The sequence below is a fragment of the Schistocerca serialis genome, chromosome 5 (assembly GCF_023864345.2).
Source record: "Schistocerca serialis cubense isolate TAMUIC-IGC-003099 chromosome 5, iqSchSeri2.2, whole genome shotgun sequence".
Classification (NCBI taxonomy): domain Eukaryota; kingdom Metazoa; phylum Arthropoda; class Insecta; order Orthoptera; family Acrididae; genus Schistocerca; species Schistocerca serialis.
The window spans coordinates 646,966,439-646,985,182 of NC_064642.1; the positions used below are offsets into that span (position 1 = coordinate 646,966,439).

At 45.1% G+C, this 18,744-nt stretch overlaps 1 protein-coding gene across 1 annotated transcript in view; it reads left to right on the top strand.

Moving 5' to 3' along the window:
• Positions 1 to 18,744, top strand: part of LOC126481362 (glutamate receptor 1-like) — a 1,387,178-nt gene that overhangs the window by 1,035,876 nt on the left and 332,558 nt on the right. The window contains exons 6-7 of the mRNA XM_050105062.1: positions 9,723 to 9,843; positions 11,605 to 11,769. Coding sequence (XP_049961019.1) covers positions 9,723 to 9,843; positions 11,605 to 11,769 — 286 coding nt within the window. The remainder of the gene's footprint in view (positions 1 to 9,722; positions 9,844 to 11,604; positions 11,770 to 18,744) is intronic.

Sequence of the window (18,744 nt, forward strand, 5' to 3'; positions counted from 1 at the left end):
GAATACCGCATGCTATGTTTACTTCTTCAGTTCCTTAATGCACACGTACCCCAATATCTTCCATCTGAGACTAATTTCCTGACCATGTAAGTACCAGCACAAAAATGCTCCTGTCGAAGCACAAAACAGGCGAATTCGTTCCTCTTTATCAGTCTCTGACAGAAAAGTGGGCAACCAGCTACCTCAATCCTCGTTCCGCCTTCCTCACCAAAATTTTTCAAGTGCGAACAAATTGCCACTCCTTTAACACAGCACTTTCTAAATCATTTGACTCAGTCTCTCTCTTTGTAGTTAGTTAATGTTTCATACTCAGCATCTCTATCTCTCTGCCACAGTCTATATATGTCTCTCTCCCACTGTCTCCTTTTTCACCCGTTGCCACTGTCTTCCCTCACTGTTACTGTCTCCTTTTGTCTTTCTTGCCCACTGACACTGTGTCCACCATACCTTGTCAGCTGAAACATTGTGGGGTTCCGAATTTTTTCCCCTATATCCATGTGTTTAAAATTTTGGTCTAAACTGTGCCCTTCCCAATACCTATATGTTAAAGTTCGCCAGCTTGGAAGGGTCCAGTCTATGTATGGTCTCTATTCACCTGTATTTTTCTTTCCCACTGTTTCTTCCTCAGTTTGCTTCCACTGCTTCTGTGTCCCTCCATTTCTCTTTGTGTTTTACAGGCACTGTCTCTCAGTGACCATCAACATCTCCTCTCTCTTTGGCTACCACTGTACCACTGCTTTTGTCTTCATCCATGTCTCTCTTGCACTGCCACGTTCTCTCTCCCACCATCACTGCCCCCTCTCTCTTTCTCTCTCTCGATAACTAACGCTGTCTTCTCCCTCTTCTACCGTCACTGTTTCTCTGCTCTATTCTTTCAGAAAAAAACACGAATGTGTTCGCATCCCAAAAGATTTTGTGATAATCATGGCATGAAGACTGAGGCAGCTGGTTCCCCACTTTTCTGTCAGAGTCTTTTATCGGGGAATATGTTTACTGTTTTGTGCTCCGACAGGAGCACTTTTCTGACAGTTCCTTCCTTCTCTTTAATACAGCAGGTTTTGGTGCTTATATAAAAGATATTCTTTATGTCAGTAGAGTTTTGACTTTTTATAATTTGACACACATAAGCAACACGTAAGTATGCTCGAGGTAACACAAAACCATTTGCTTTGCATTTTTCTAGACATTTTGTTCGTCCTACGTAATACACTCAAAAACCCTGGCTCAGTATTTGTCTCTCAAAAGAATAAAATTATTATTAGAAATATTTTATTGAGTTTGCAGTTTTCCAGGTTTACACAATTTGTAGCAGTCATTTTAAGTTCTTTTCAGGCATGTTAAGACCATCTGTAGCCCATTTTTTATCAGTACAGTGTCACTTTTTGCAAATGTTTATAGTCGTGACGTATTCGTTATAGAGCGACAGCGCCTTATACACATTTTGCCGCGCGGGATAGCCGCTTTGTCTCAGGCGTGTTGCCACGGTTCGCGCGGCTTCCCCCGTTGGAGGTTCGAGTCCTCCCTCGGGCATGAGTGTGTGTGTGTGTGTGTGTGTGTGTGTGTGTGTGTGTGTATTGTGCTTAGCGTAATTAGTTTAAGTTAGACTGAGTAGTATGGAAGGCTAGGGACCGATGATCCCAGCAGTTTGGTCCCATAGGAACTTACCAGAAATTTCAAAAAAAAAACTTTTATTGGTGAAGAAATGCTGATTCAAAACATAGTTTCGTGACCTCAGAATGCTTGCGATGACTCTATTAGCCTTGCCATGTTTTCACTACGTCAGTGAAAAATACATTTACCCTCAGACCGGATGTTATGTGCATATTTTACGTGCATATTTTGAACAACTGGATCTCGATAACGGATAATGACATCGACAAAAGTTTCAAAGTCGCGGAGAATATCATCTTAAGAACAACAGGTAAAAATTTCGACAGTTTGCCGTGAATAGAAATTGTAACACTGGTCATTATCACAGATAGTGTTTTTGGCACCAAAAAATGATTGTTTTTCGAGGTAATCTCAGGAATAGCTCACGAAAAAACGGCGCTCAGGCCACCTAACGTGCAGCCTAGACCACACCTAATGCATAAGAACCAACCGATACGTTCAGTTTGCCTGGGCTAGCGGAAATGTGTAATGTTTAAAATTTGATCATTTACGAGCTAGAGCATGACATTTCTCCAGATAAGTGTACAATCGATCGCTAGACCAGGGGCTATCCAAAACTGTTGATCCCTTATCTCTGTGATCAGTAAAACCCGGGATATGATCCACTGAAAAATGGAATTTTCGAGTGCCGCTCTCGAGAACATACTGGTACCCTGCACTGTCGTGCACGGACCGATAATCGAAGCACAGGGTTGTACTTACCGACAACCTTAGCTGTGCCTATCCATAAAACAAAAACATTCAGAAACACCTACTCTGTTGCTGCTGTTCGCCTCTGGAAGAATCTGCTCTGCACTCTGAACACAACTAAATGACCCGTTGCTTCCAAGAAGCACCTCGAACACTTCCTCCTGACACACTCATATCAGCTCCCCAAAACGTAAGGCGAATGGCTACTTTAAGTTTTGTCAAACAGTAAGTCTAACGCTTCAGTCTTCTCCCATCTGCGCTTCTTGCTCTTCCCATTTCTCCGTCAGTCACATCAACTTATTTTCCTCTAACTTTATAGGTTGTGTTTCACAACGTACCTCTTTTCCCCCCTGTCTTCCATCCTTCCCTTACGACCATTGCTGCTACCCATCACATTACAAAACTATCGAGCTGTAACTTTTCTCTGTTGTATTCATGAACGAGTGTAGATTGCGTTAATTTTTTTCGCTTTATGCAGTATACTAAATACTAAATATTTAATAATATTGCATATTTGATTTAACTTATACTTATCGTAGTGAGTATAACGAAAATTAACAAAATGATTGGCTGCACGTAAGAAAGCACCTGATAGCCCCAATCTGACAGGTTACATAAATTAACACTTGCACATAGAAATAAAATAAATAGAATATATAACTCAGTTCGAAAACTATTTTAATGTAGCTCTCGTAGCTAGTCTCTCTGCTGCAAGTATATTTATGTCTGTTTGAAATGAAATGAAATGTCGTGTGGCTAAGGCCTCCCGTCGGGTAGACCGTTCGCCCGGTGCAGGTCTTTCGATTTGACGCCACTTCGGCGACCTGCGCGTCGATGGGGATGAAATAATGATGATTAGGACAACACAACAACCAGTCCCTGAGCGGAGAAAATGTCCGACCCAGCCGGGAATCGAACCCGGGACTTTAGAGTTGACATTCCGTCACGCTGACCACTCAGCTACCGGGGCCGGACTATGTCTGTTTAACTACTGCATCCTACATACGTCTGAACCTTCTCAGCGTAAACAAAACTTTGATCTTTCTAAAGAATTTTATCTCCCCGTTTCCCTTCCCAAACTCCCCCATATCCCCCTCCCCTCCCACACACACATACACACAAACACACATACACAAAACACACAGATCACTATTTTTTGATGATTTAAGAATTGTATTATCAGCGTATTTTCTCCTGTAAAGACGTGTCAATAATTTCTTTTGTCCGCGTTTTTCTTCATTAGTTATCCCATCAAATCTTGAGCGTTATTCTGTAGCTCCTCATTTCAAAAAACTTCTATATACTAGTCTGTATTGTTTGTCTTCCACGATTCACTTACATATTAGGCCACACTTCAAATAAATGCTTTCAGAAAAACTTCAGTTTGCATATGAAGTTAACATACCTCTATCGAGAGACCTGTTTTGCTGTTGCCAGTAAGAATTTTAAATCGTTATGATGTCTACTGTTATCCAAACAGCAAACTCGTGTCCTACTTTGAGCTTCTCATTTCCTGATCTAATTCACTTAACATCCCCTGATTTAATTTTACAACATCCATTAGGCTTTATAAGCATCCCCCTTACTATGGCTGGGCGACCAAATGGATTCAGGCTATTCTTGCCCGGTTATAAGAACAGAAAGTTGACAGATGTTTTCCACGACTAGTGCTATTGCCCCTCACACCAAATGCAACTGAAAAAAAGGTGGAATGCCTTGAAAGTCAAATAAGGATATTTAAACGTGCTGTAACGTCTCGTCCTTAGGCAGTGTTGTCAGACGGTGTCAATATAGCGCCCAGTTCCCACTCGGAAGAAGGCCGGCTGCAAACGTCATTGTTGGCGCAAAGTAAATTTAGATCTTCTCCATACCTAGGTGTGTACACGAAAATCAAAGCTCGGGCTCCACTAGATACGTTGTGCACGTGATGTCTGATCGCCTTGGCCGCCTCTTGTACCGTGTCGCCTTCGTAGACGTAACAGCAACGTAACACCACTTGGGCAAATTCCATGAACAAGTCTACCTACAATATCGATTTTTGCGAATAATCCCGTCCAGCTTCCTTTATTTATTTTCATTTACTGCACTATACTTTGTTTTAGTCCCATATGATAGCAGCAGCCTAAATGCCGTAAAAATAAAAAATGTTCTTCTATTCTTCACGGAATGCTACACTGTGGAGAGATATCGATGTCGGTCGGTGAGGCCTGACACGAAGTCGGCGTCGCAAAACATCCCAAAGGTGTTCTTTAAGATTCTGGTCAGGACTCTGTGCTGGCCAGTCCATTACAGGGATAGTATTGTAGTGTAACTACTCCACCACAGGCCGTACATTATGAGCAGGTGCTCGATCGTGCTGAAAGATGCAATCGCCATCCCCAAATTGCTCTTCAACAGCAGGAAGCAAGAAGGTGGTTAAAACATCAGTGTAGGTCTGTGCTGTCATAGTGCCACGCAAAACAACCAGGGGTGCAAGCCCACTCCATAATACCACCGCATCCGAATTTTACTGTTGACACTACACACTACCAGATGACGTTCACCGGGCATTCGCCATGCTCACACCCTGCCATCGGATCGTCACATTGTGTACCGTGATTCGTCACTCCACACAATATTTTTCCACTGTTAAATCGTCCAATGCTTACGCTCCTACACCAAGCGAGGCGTCGTTTGGCATTTACCGGCGTGATGTGTGGCTTATGAGCAGCCCCTCGACCACGAAATCCAAGTTTTCTCAGCTCCCGCCTAAATGTTATAGAACTTACAATGGATCACGATGCAGTTTGAAATTCCTGCGTGATCGTCTGGATAGATGTCTGCCAATACACATTACGACCCTCTTCAACTGTTGGCGGTCTTCGTCAGTCAACAGACGAGGTCGGCCTATACGCTTTTGTGCTGTATGTGTCCCTTCACGTTTCCACTTCATCACATCCGAAACAGTGGACCTAGGGATCTTTAGGAGTGTGGAAATCTCGCGTACAGACGTATGACATAAGTGGCACCCAATCACCTAATCACGTTCGAAGTCCGTGAGTGGCAGCACAATGCTGCTAATACGATAAACATTTTTGGGGGGTTTCCGGATACTTTTAATCAAATAGAGTATGTTGCGTGACCTTCCCTAATAACTATTCTGTAACACACACATCAATCTAATTTCGCCTTTATGGTCCTCACAACTAATTTGTAGTATTGCTTAGCTCATGTGAATGTTCTTTACATGTATTTCAGAAGTAAACCACACAATGATACTTCATACATCTCTTGTAGCATGCCATTTTTGTTGTTCTTACTCGAACTGGTGACTCAATTTGATACTATTCTTTCCATCTTTATTTCCTTTAGTAAACCTACTTCCTAAGACTACCAAACAGAAGACCAATATTAAGTATCAGGCGAAGGAGGGTTTAATTAGATACCTCCTTCGTGTTTGGAGCATGCATCCTGAGGATTCTCCCAATGAATCCAGCCTAGCACCAGTCTTTCCTCCGGTTAGTTTTATGTGGTCTTTCTAATTGAAATCACTCCATACACCTATCCTCAAATTTTTAAGAATTTTACTGTTTCCACTGACTTTTCTGCAGTCGTGCGCAATAACGCATCTTATTGCCTATTTAAGGGCAATACATTACATATAATAATTCCATATAATATAATAATTCCAATCCCATAGATAGCAGGTGTTGAAAGATGTGAAAATTACCGAACTATCAGTTTAATAAGTCACGGCTGCAAAATACTAACACGAATTCTTTGCGGACGAATGGAAAAACTGGTAGAAGCCGACCTCGGGGAAGATCAGTTTGGATTCCGTAGAAATGTTGGAACACGTGATACAATACTGACCCTACGACTTATCTTAGAAGCCAGATTAAGGAAAGGGACACCTACGTTCCTAGCATTTGTAGACTTAGAGAAAGCTTTTGACAGTGTTGACTGGAATACTCTCTTTCAAATTCTAAAGGTGGCAGGGGTAAAATACAGGAAGCGAAAAGCTATTTACAATTTGTACAGAAACCAGATGGCAGTTATAAGAGCCGAGGGCCATGAAAGGGAAGCAGTGGTTGGGAAGGGAGGGAGACAGGGTTGTAGCCTCTCCCCGATGTTATTCAATCTGTATATTGAGCAAGCAGTGAAGGAAACAAAAGAAAAATTCGGAGTAGGTACTAAAATCCATGGAAAAGAAATAAAAACTTTGAGGTTCACCGATGACATTGTAATTCTGTCAGAGACAGCAAAGAACTTGGAAGAGCAGTTGAAAGGAATGGATGATGTCTTGAAAGGAGGATATAAGATGAACATCAACAAAAGCAAAACGAGGATAATGGAATGTAGTCGAATTAAGTCGGGTGATTCTGAGGGAATTAGATTAGGAAATGAGACACTTAAAGTAGTAAAGGAGTTTTGCTATTTGGGGAGCAAAATAACTGATGACGGTCGAAGTAGAGAGGATATAAAATGTAGACTAGCAATGGCAAGGAAACCATTTCTGAAGAAGAGAAATTTGTTAACATCGAGTGTAGGTTTAAGTGACTGGAAGTCGTTTCTGAAAGTATTTGTATGGAGTGTAGCCATGTGTGGAAGTGAAACATGGACGATAAATAGTTTGGACAAGAAGAGAATAGAAGCTTTCGAAATGTGGTGCTACAGAAGAATGCTGAAGATTAGATTGGTAGATCACATACCTAATGAGGAAGTATTGAATAGGATTGGGGAGAAGAGTAGTTTGTGACACAACTTGACTAGAAGAAGGGATCGGTTGGTAGGACCTGTTCTGAGGCATCAAGGGGTCACCAGTTTAGCATTGGAGGGCAGCGTGGAGGGTAAAAATCGTAGAGGGAGACCAAGAGACAAATACACTAAGCAGATTCAGAAGGATGTAGGTTGCAGTAGGTACTGGGAGATGAAGAAGCTTGCACAGGATAGAGTGGCATGGAGAGCTGCATCAAACCAGACTCAGGACTGAAGACCACCACAACAACAACATTACATTTGTTTATGTTGAGGGCCATGTCACTGTATATCCGAAAATTCGAGTCAACAGTTGCGGAACCTCGCGGTGCGTAGCATCATTATAAAATGTCCTATGATCCATGCAATGAACTTTAAGTTTTTGAAGTGATCCGATTTTTGAAGGTGAGTGTCTTGATTTAGCCTTGGCACCTAATAAAATCAGTTTTAGGTTGTAAGGTTAATGGAAAACTGGAGAACGTCGTACAATTTAGCCGATGCACATTTTTAATTCATTGTTAAATTACAAGGTTAATGAAAAACTGGAGAACGTGTGGGTTAAGAGAAGATAACTGTCTAGGTCTGTTAAAGAGGAAACTACCTACACTGTTTCTATAGAAAATAATTTACTTGTTCTGTTGTAACTATTTCACTTTCGTAGTACTTAAGTACACTCCTGGAAATTGAAATAAGAACACCGTGAATTCATTGTCCCAGGAGGGGGAAACTTTATTGACACATTCCTGGGGTCAGATACATCACATGATCACACTGACAGAACCACAGGCACATAGACACAGGCAACAGAGCATGCACAATGTCGGCACTAGTACAGTGTATATCCACCTTTCGCAGCAATGCAGGCTGCTATTCTCCCATGGAGACGATCGTAGAGATGCTGGATGTAGTCCTGTGGAACGGCTTGCCATGCCATTTCCACCTGGCGCCTCAGTTGGACCAGCGTTCGTGCTGGCCGTGCAGACCACGTGAGACGACGCTTCATCCAGTCCCAAACATGCTCAATGGGGGACAGATCCGGAGATCTTGCTGGCCAGGGTAGTTGACTTACACCTTCTAGAGCACGTTGGGTGGCACGGGATACATGCGGACGTGCATTGTTCTGTTGGAACAGCAAGTTCCCTTGCCGGTCTAGGAATGGTAGAACGATGGGTTCGATGACGGTTTGGATGTACCGTGCACTATTCAGTGTCCCCTCGACGATCACCAGTGGTGTACGGCCAGTGTAGGAGATCGCTCCCCACACCATGATGCCGGGTGTTGGCCCTGTGTGCCTCGGTCGTATGCAGTCCTGATTGTGGCGCTCACCTGCACGGCGCCAAACACGCATACGACCATCATTGGCACCAAGGCAGAAGCGACTCTCATCGCTGAAGACGACACGTCTCCATTCGTCCCTCCATTCACGCCTGTCGCGACACCACTGGAGGCGGGCTGCTCGATGTTGGGGCGTGAGCGGAAGACGGGCTAACGGTGTGCGGGACCGTAGCCCAGCTTCATGGAGACGGTTGCGAATGGTCCTCGCCGATACCCCAGGAGCAACAGTGTCCCTAATTTGCTGGGAAGTGGCGGTGCGGTCCCCTACGGCACTGCGTAGGATCCTACGGTCTTGGCGTGCATCCGTGCGTGGCTGCGGTCCGGTCCCAGGTCGACGGGCACGTGCACCTTCCGCCGACCACTGGCGACAACATCGATGTACTGTGGAGACCTCACGCCCCACGTGTTGAGCAATTCGGCGGTACGTCCACCCGGCCTCCCGCATGCCCACTATACGCCCTCGCTCAAAGTCCGTCAACTGCACATACGGTTCACGTCCACGCTGTCGCGGCATGCTACCAGTGTTAAAGACTGCGATGGAGCTCCGTATGCCACGGCAAACTGGCTGACACTGACGGCGGCGGTGCACAAATGCTGCGCAGCTAGCGCCATTCGACGGCCAACACCGCGGTTCCTGGTGTGTCCGCTGTGCCGTGCGTGTGATCATTGCTTGTACAGCCCTCTCGCAGTGTCCGGAGCAAGTATGGTGGGTCTGACACACCGGTGTCAATGTGTTCTTTTTTCGATTTCCAGGAGTGTATAATATCTAGACAACTTTTCCGGTGATGATGGAAGGAACCACTTGTAATTTTAAGTGGAAGCTCCTAAGGGCCGTTAATTCCGGATGCAATGGTCAAATTAGATTTTTTAAGTGCAGTCGGAGCGGTAGAATCGTGGCTTGTATGGGTCTCAAGAAGAGCTGTCACTTACTAATCTGGCAGGCTAAATAGCGATTTTAAACTTTTACCACCAGAGCTGCAAAAGTAAAGTAGTGTTGGATGTGGGTTATAGTCCACCACTGAAATGTTTCTTGTATTGACCGTTGTATATCACGTTCCACAGTGAAAAAGCGTGCGTTGAGCGTCATCTAGACCGTGTCAGCTATGACAGCAGACTTTACTGCCGCTTCGCCGGAGGAGGACGACAGCTAATCATCACAGATATAAACTTCCTCTTCCAGTAGTCAAGTATCGCGGTATTCATCTCATATTACAAGCATCGTTAACGGAAACTAATTTTTGTGGTTTTCCTGACAGCTAATGCATTGTTGCGGTGAATGTCTGCTGCAGGTGGGCGAACAAGTACATCGTCCTCGACTGCCCTACTGAGATGGCGAAGGACATCGTCGTCAGCCATGTTCGTGACGTCACGCTGGGCAAGCGCACCTACCACTACCTGCTGAGCGGCCTGGTGAGTCCCCCTTCTGTGAATACGTGATGTGACTAATGAATCAAAATTTTACAGAATTTGTTTTACTTCAAAGACGTTTAAAGATTTATTAGAATTATATTAATACCTTCAGCTGCTAATTGGCGTTGATATATACCAACGGGGACAGGTGAAAATGTTTGCCCCGACCGTTACTCGAACCCGGGATATCCTGCTTACATGGCAGACGCTCTGCCCATCTGAGCCACCGATGGCACAGAGGATGGCGCGACTGCAGGGACTATCTCGCACACGCCTCCCGCGAGACCCACATTCTCACCTTGTATGTCCACACACCACATTCGTAGTGTCCCACCCCAACACACTCAGTACTCGTGGAAGACATTCTTACCAAGTGCCGTAAGAGTTCGGGGAATATGTATGCATGTGCACAGAAGAAGAAGATCGTGGCCAGTGTTGCCGGAAATATATACTTATATGGATATGGTGTCTGTTCTTTCGGACATGTCTCTTCCAAGTAATTTTCAAACGATTGAATATCAGGTTAGTGTGAGACTTCCAGGAATAGATTATTTTTTGTTAGCGTAGATATGTAACGCTTGCAGTGTCGATGAGTGGTCAGCTTTTTACTTATAATGAAAATATGAAACCGTCGCTGCAAATTTAAAGTACTTGTCAAAAACAGATCACGGGTGATGTAAGCAGTATAATTGAATACAATAAGACTGAGTAAAAAATGCTTTGTCTGTTTGTCGGTTTCAACATCTTGATCTGCAAAACTAGTAGAAAAACTATCGCTGGGTTTTCATAGATAATTTCTGCGTAGCCTCAGGCGGCTGTGCCCTAACCGATTCCAAAACGGACTTCCTGATTCCCCTTAGCTGCCACCCTGTTTATTAGACAACGAACATGCTGATTCCCATTAGTTACCATCTTATTTTTCCATAGCGTACGTGTTTGTTCTTATAAGCTATCAATAATGTCATAACATTGTCCTTCCCATTTTATACAGACTTAGGACTGTGTGCATGCAGTAGGTATGAGTAAAATCGTTTGAATTTTTGTTATTCTTATCATTTTAGTATAGTGCAAGGAAAGTTGCAGTTGTCAACTAAGCTGAGCAAAGCTGCTAGGAAAACTTCATTAGCTCATGCTCACTTATGGTAGTCGAGAGTAGCCACAGTAGTTTTACACATCAAAAAATGGGACTGTAACTCACTATTATGTATTGAATATTAGACAATCCTCTTCATATACAAGTAAGACTGATTGGTTGTCCATCTGTTCCAACCATTCTGTCGGGGTTATCCAAACCATAGCAGGTAACTGTCACCGTCTTTCATATCTACATCATTTTTAAGATTTGTAAAATGATGAAGTTATTATCAACATTGTTATTATCATACTGGAATTCCATAATTGAACATATTACTACTCCAACTTTTTAAAAGTTCTGAGCTTTTTCATAATTTTGTGACTTTGTGTCACTGATAGATATTTAACTGAATGCGGATAAAAGCAATAAAAGTTCGGGGTATTTTAACTAATTTTCGATGTAAGTTCACCGATGTTTTAACTAAATTTTCGAAATAATCATGAACGTCATAATGTGACACACAACTGCACACAGTTGTTGTGGTTACACAAACAACAATATACAACGGGGCCTCCCACTTCATGTTCCAAAGATATATTTGTGTTTGCAATAATACGTAAGGTGAAGAAATTCCTCAGTAATGTGATGTAACTGTCTATTAGTGACACTTTCTTGGTATTGTATAGATCATGGACGACCGGTGGGAGACGGAGGTGATCGAGTACGGCGCCATCAACATTAGCGGATTCCGGATCGTGGACTCCAGCCGGAGTTTCGTGCGGAACTTCCTGGAGGGCTGGAGGCGCTTGGAGCCGGACACGACGCCGGGCGCGGGCCGCGACTCCATCTCGGTGGGTGTTCTCCTCAAGGTTGCTGTATCCGCGAGGTATCGTGCGCGGGGAATAGCCACCCCACATCCGGCCGCTTCTTCTAGAACTAACTACATTTTCCCTATTGAGAGACATTATTGCAGTCCTGCACAGATCGCTAGACTAAGTGCGTAGCCTCATACTGGCTTTTACTTTCTGTAACTACGGTAGCCGGCCGGAGTGGCCGTGAGGTTCTAGGCGCTACAGTCTGGAACCGAACGACCGCTACGGTCCCAGGTTCGAATCCTGCCTCGGGCATGGACGTGTGTGATGTCCTTAGGTTAGTTAGGTTTAATTAGTTCTAAGTTCTAGGCGACTGATGACCTCAGAAGTGGAATCGCATAGTGCTCACAGCCATTTGCACCATTTAACTATGGTATTATAGCCGCATAGTTCCTGCATGTGCGTCTATACCGTGAAAATCAACAAGGTACTTCGATAGTTGCTCATAAATATTTTTCATATACACTGACAGGAAAAAATTGCAATATCTGGAAATAAGTAGAGGAATGGAATTTCGGGAATACATTTGTCTAGTTAACATATTTATGTGGCTAACATTGTAAGATTGCAGGTTAATATAAACGCGAATAATCCGATACAATTGTGAAAATCTGGTACATTAATAACCGGTGTAACCGCCAGAATTTACACTGCAAGCTTGCAAACGTGTTTGCACTGTGTTGTACGGGTTCCGGATGTCAGTTGGTAGGATGGAATTCGAAGCATGTTGTGCTTGGTCAATAGAGTCAATGCTGATTGTGGTGACGCTGGAGTTGTTCCCCCATGATGTCCCATATGTGCTCGATTGAAAACAGATCTGGTGACAGAGCAGGCCAAGGCACGATACTCTGTAGAGCAGGTTGGGTTACAACAACGGTATGTGGGAGAGCTTTATCCTGTTGGAAAACACCCCAGGATATCTGTTCATGAATGGCAGCATAGTAGGTCGAATCATCAGACAGAAGTAAAGATTTGCAGTCAGGGTGCGTGGGATAAAAACGAGAGTGCTCTTGCTGTCATACAAAATCACACTCCAAACCACAGGTCTAGCAGTAGGTTCAGTGTGTCTAGCACTCCGACAGACTGCAAAACCTCAACTGGCCTCCTTCTTACCAACACAATGGCCATCAGTGGCATCGAGGTAAAACCAGGTTTCATCAGAAAACACAACAGACCTCCACCCTGCCGTCCAATCAGCTCTCGCTTGACACCACTGAAGTCGCAAATGTCAGTGGTTTGGGGTCAGTGGACGGCACGCTATAGGACGTCTAGCTCGGAGCTATCCTTGAAGTAACCGATCTGTAACAGTTATGTCACTGTGGTGCCAACTACTGAACACAATGCTGCTGCGATACGCCAGAGGCATACCCCTAACACGATGGTCCTCCTTCTCGGTAGCGCCATGTGGCTACCCCAAGCCCCGTCGCCTTGCGATCGTATATTCCCGTGTCCACCTCTACCAACAATCATGTACAGTGGCTGTATTCTTGCCAAGTCTTTTTGCAATATCGCAGAAAGAACATCCAGCTCCTCGTCGCCCTACTACGCTACCACGTTCAAACACTGCCAGGTGTAGATAACAGCGTTTTGTCGCCCTAAAGGCGTTCTTGACTAGCATCAACTTAAGCTCAAAAGTAATCTACGCCCACGACCGCTATTTAGAGCAAACCAGATTAGCGTCCTCGTAGTGGGACTACTAGTGCCACTCTTATGCTTCTGGCGCCAAATCTGAATAGACATCATTTTTCAGGTGCAGAAAGACGCCTGCCAACTTTCTTTTATGTAGTACAATTCCGTCTTGGTGTTGCGATTATTTTTCGTCAGTGTTTGTATAACAGACAGGACGAAGAAACCATAATGCTTGAAGACTATATCAGAACTACGCCGACAAACTTGCAGAGGAGATGGTATGGACCGAAACAAGACAAAATTGTCTGATGAAGATGGGTTCTAAAATGCATATCTTAAGACTTATGAGCACTTTTCAGTACGCTAGCGTGAGACACATCTCTTCGACCGAACACTCGTTGATATCTCTACTTTGGGAGGTGGTGCTGTGAACCAAGAGAAGAAAATAATGTGTAGTAAACATGGGCCCGGTTGGATCGTAGTATTTGTAAACACTTGTTCGTTTTCACTACTGTGAAACACAACTCTTCTGCTGTATAAGAGGTCATATCTACAAGATATTTTCTCCCGCTTTTTTTTTTTTTTTTCTTCCACCTCTGAAAGTTTGTCGGAGGTGTTACAAGGTTCACTCAATATGCATAACCAAAGAGCATTAAAGCTTCTGCGTGTGTATATTACTCTTTGGTTGTAAAGCGATTCTTGGCTCCTACTTTATAAATTCCATCCTAATCTGACAAACTATCGTGGAAGGTAAAAGTGAGATACTAAAGAGAATGCAGCGGCAAGAGATGAAAACATTTTAATGGTAACAATAATTCAAATTTTTTTTAAAATATAAAAACATTGCAGTAGACTATACAGTAAATGCCGCAGAATAGTTTTATACAAATGCCTGGAAACTTACCCTGTCACTCCAAGAAGTTTCGAGACTGTATTAATAAGAAGTAAAGAAACGATAAGATGGTAGTTTTAATGCTTCAGGTGTTCTACATAGACAGTTTTAATGCCTCAGGAGTACAACACACAGAACGTTCATACAGCCATGTGAAAGTGCCCAGAGGGGTCGTACTGTGGGCTGTTGTTGAACTCAGGTGTCACATTGGCGTGAATGCCGGTTACGTCAGTAAAGCGTTAACTCTTCATGCTGATTTTTGCACTTTGTCGTTTAGTACTAGGTTCCTATTGATAATGTAAAGTCTCGTTACCCTTGATAACATTTTCCAGACGAGAATTGTCCGCGTTTCACTACTGACTGTGATATCCACTGTGTCCCACATTGTGGAGGCCAGATCATAACTGCAAGATTCCTGGAGCACAATATATGAACCCATGAATATGATGGTTCATTAACTTCACTTTTCAAGTTGCGGCAGCCTCCACTACTACTTGGTTTGTTTGGTGGTCAATGTGTGCTGAACGGACTTGGCATACTTTTTTCTCTTCTTCGCAACAATGCACATAACAAAACATTGACACACAACGCCCGCAAATCTCCTACTCGTACTTAACACATCCTGTTAGAATTTTCACCTGTTGTTTGCAGTTGTTAGTTCAAATTGAGATTTTCACTCTGCAGCGGAGTGTGCTCTGATATGAAACTTCCTGGCAGATTAAAACTGTGTGCCCGACCGAGACTCGAACTCGGGACCTTTGCCTTTCGCGGGCAAGTGCTCTACCATCTGAGGTACCGAAGCACGACTCACGCCCGGTACTCACAGCTTTACTTCTGCCAGTATCTCGTCTCCTACCTTCCAAACCTTTAGCAGGAGAGCTTCTGTAAAGTTTGGAAGGTAGGAGACGAGATACTGGCAGAAGTAAAGCTGTGAGGACCGGGCGTGAGTCGTGCTTCGGTAGCTCAGATGGTAGAGCACTTGCCCGCGAAAGGCAAAGGTCCCGAGTTCGAGTCTCGGTCGGGCACACAGTTTTAATCTGCCAGGAAGTTTCATATCAGCGCACACTCCGCTGCAGAGTGAAAATCTCATTCTGGAAACATCCCCCAGGCTGTGGCTAGGCCATGTCTCCGTAGTATCCTTTCTTTCAGGAGTGCTAGTTCTGCAAGGTTCGCAGGAGAGCTTCTGTAAAGTTTGGAAGGTAGGAGACGAGATACTGGCAGAAGTAAAGCTGTGAGGACCTGGCGTGAGTCGTGCTTCGGTAGCTCAGATGGTAGAGCACTTGCCCGCGAAAGGCAAAGGTCCCGAGTTCGAGTCTCGGTCGGGCACACAGTTTTAATCTGCCAGGAAGTTTCATATCAGCGCACACTCCGCTGCAGAGTGAAAATCTCATTCTGGAAACATCCCCCAGGCTGTGGCTAGGCCATGTCTCCGTAGTATCCTTTCTTTCAGGAGTGCTAGTTCTGCAAGGTTCGCAGGAGAGCTTCTGTAAAGTTTGGAAGGTAGGAGACGAGATACTGGCAGAAGTAAAGCTGTGAGGACCTGGCGTGAGTCGTGCTTCGGTAGCTCAGATGGTAGAGCACTTGCCCGCGAAAGGCAAAGGTCCCGAGTTCGAGTCTCGGTCGGGCACACAGTTTTAATCTGCCAGGAAGTTTCATATCAGCGCACACTCCGCTGCAGAGTGAAAATCTCATTCTCGAAACATCCCCCAGGCTGTGACTAGGCCATGTCTCCGTAGTATCCTTTCTTTCAGGAGTGCTAGTTCTGCAAGGTTCGCAGGAGAGCTTCTGTAAAGTTTGGAAGGTAGGAGACGAGATACTGGCAGAAGTAAAGCTGTGAGGACTGGGCGTGAGTCGTGCTTCGGTAGCTCAGATGGTAGAGCACTTGCCCGCGAAAGGCAAAGGTCCCGAGTTCGAGTCTCGGTCGGGCACACAGTTTTAATCTGCCAGGAAGTTTCATATCAGCACACACTCCGCTGCAGAGTGAAAATCTCATTCTGGAAACATCCCCCAGGCTGTGGCTAGGCCATGTCTCCGTAGTATCCTTTCTTTCAGGAGTGCTAGTTCTGCAAGGTTCGCAGGAGAGCTTCTGTAAAGTTTGGAAGGTAGGAGACGAGATACTGGCAGAAGTAAAGCTGTGAGGACTGGGCGTGAGTCGTGCTTCGGTAGCTCAGATGGTAGAGCACTTGCCCGCGAAAGGCAAAGGTCCCGAGTTCGAGTCTCGGTCGGGCACACAGTTTTAATCTGCCAGGAAGTTTCATATCAGCGCACACTCCGCTGCAGAGTGAAAATCTCATTCTGGAAACATCCCCCAGGCTGTGGCTAGGCCATGTCTCCGTAGTATCCTTTCTTTCAGGAGTGCTAGTTCTGCAAGGTTCGCAGGAGAGCTTCTGTAAAGTTTGGAAGGTAGGAGACGAGATACTGGCAGAAGTAAAGCTGTGAGGACCTGGCGTGAGTCGTGCTTCGGTAGCTCAGATGGTAGAGCACTTGCCCGCGAAAGGCAAAGGTCCCGAGTTCGAGTCTCGGTCGGGCACACAGTTTTAATCTGCCAGGAAGTTTCATATCAGCGCACACTCCGCTGCAGAGTGAAAATCTCATTCTCGAAACATCCCCCAGGCTGTGACTAGGCCATGTCTCCGTAGTATCCTTTCTTTCAGGAGTGCTAGTTCTGCAAGGTTCGCAGGAGAGCTTCTGTAAAGTTTGGAAGGTAGGAGACGAGATACTGGCAGAAGTAAAGCTGTGAGGACTGGGCGTGAGTCGTGCTTCGGTAGCTCAGATGGTAGAGCACTTGCCCGCGAAAGGCAAAGGTCCCGAGTTCGAGTCTCGGTCGGGCACACAGTTTTAATCTGCCAGGAAGTTTCATATCAGCACACACTCCGCTGCAGAGTGAAAATCTCATTCTGGAAACATCCCCCAGGCTGTGGCTAGGCCATGTCTCCGTAGTATCCTTTCTTTCAGGAGTGCTAGTTCTGCAAGGTTCGCAGGAGAGCTTCTGTAAAGTTTGGAAGGTAGGAGACGAGATACTGGCAGAAGTAAAGCTGTGAGGACTGGGCGTGAGTCGTGCTTCGGTAGCTCAGATGGTAGAGCACTTGCCCGCGAAAGGCAAAGGTCCCGAGTTCGAGTCTCGGTCGGGCACACAGTTTTAATCTGCCAGGAAGTTTCATATCAGCGCACACTCCGCTGCAGAGTGAAAATCTCATTCTGGAAACATCCCCCAGGCTGTGGCTAGGCCATGTCTCCGTAGTATCCTTTCTTTCAGGAGTGCTAGTTCTGCAAGGTTCGCAGGAGAGCTTCTGTAAAGTTTGGAAGGTAGGAGACGAGATACTGGCAGAAGTAAAGCTGTGAGGACCTGGCGTGAGTCGTGCTTCGGTAGCTCAGATGGTAGAGCACTTGCCCGCGAAAGGCAAAGGTCCCGAGTTCGAGTCTCGGTCGGGCACACAGTTTTAATCTGCCAGGAAGTTTCATATCAGCGCACACTCCGCTGCAGAGTGAAAATCTCATTCTCGAAACATCCCCCAGGCTGTGACTAGGCCATGTCTCCGTAGTATCCTTTCTTTCAGGAGTGCTAGTTCTGCAAGGTTCGCAGGAGAGCTTCTGTAAAGTTTGGAAGGTAGGAGACGAGATACTGGCAGAAGTAAAGCTGTGAGGACTGGGCGTGAGTCGTGCTTCGGTAGCTCAGATGGTAGAGCACTTGCCCGCGAAAGGCAAAGGTCCCGAGTTCGAGTCTCGGTCGGGCACACAGTTTTAATCTGCCAGGAAGTTTCATATCAGCACACACTCCGCTGCAGAGTGAAAATCTCATTCTGGAAACATCCCCCAGGCTGTGGCTAGGCCATGTCTCCGTAGTATCCTTTCTTTCAGGAGTGCTAGTTCTGCAAGGTTCGCAGGAGAGCTTCTGTAAAGTTTGGAAGGTAGGAGACGAGATACTGGCAGAAGTAAAGCTGTGAGGACTGGGCGTGAGTCGTGCTTCGGTAGCTCAGATGGTAGAGCACTTGCCCGCGAAAGGCAAAGGTCCCGAGTTCGAGTCTCGGTCGGGCACACAGTTTTAATCTGCCAGGAAGTTTCATATCAGCGCACACTCCGCTGCAGAGTGAAAATCTCATTCTGGAGTCTCTAAAATGATTACAGATGCCTTTGAACTAACGTGACCTTTTTTTGTAAGACGGTTTTCAATTGTAAAACATGCTCTCGGACATAAGCTCCACGACTTATCAGAAAATAGTTTATAACCTTGTTCGTTAGTGTACAGTAGTAGGTCGCGTAGTAAAGATGGTAAAAAGGAATGTCAGAGTTTGGAAAAAATTGGTCGCTTCCAACAAAAGGAGCAGTGAAAGTTGTTACGAGATAATGGATCCAGTGCCTCGTTCACAACCGGAGGTGATCGGAATGCCCGAACACACGGTATCGGTCGGTGTGAGTGACTTTAAAATTCTTTC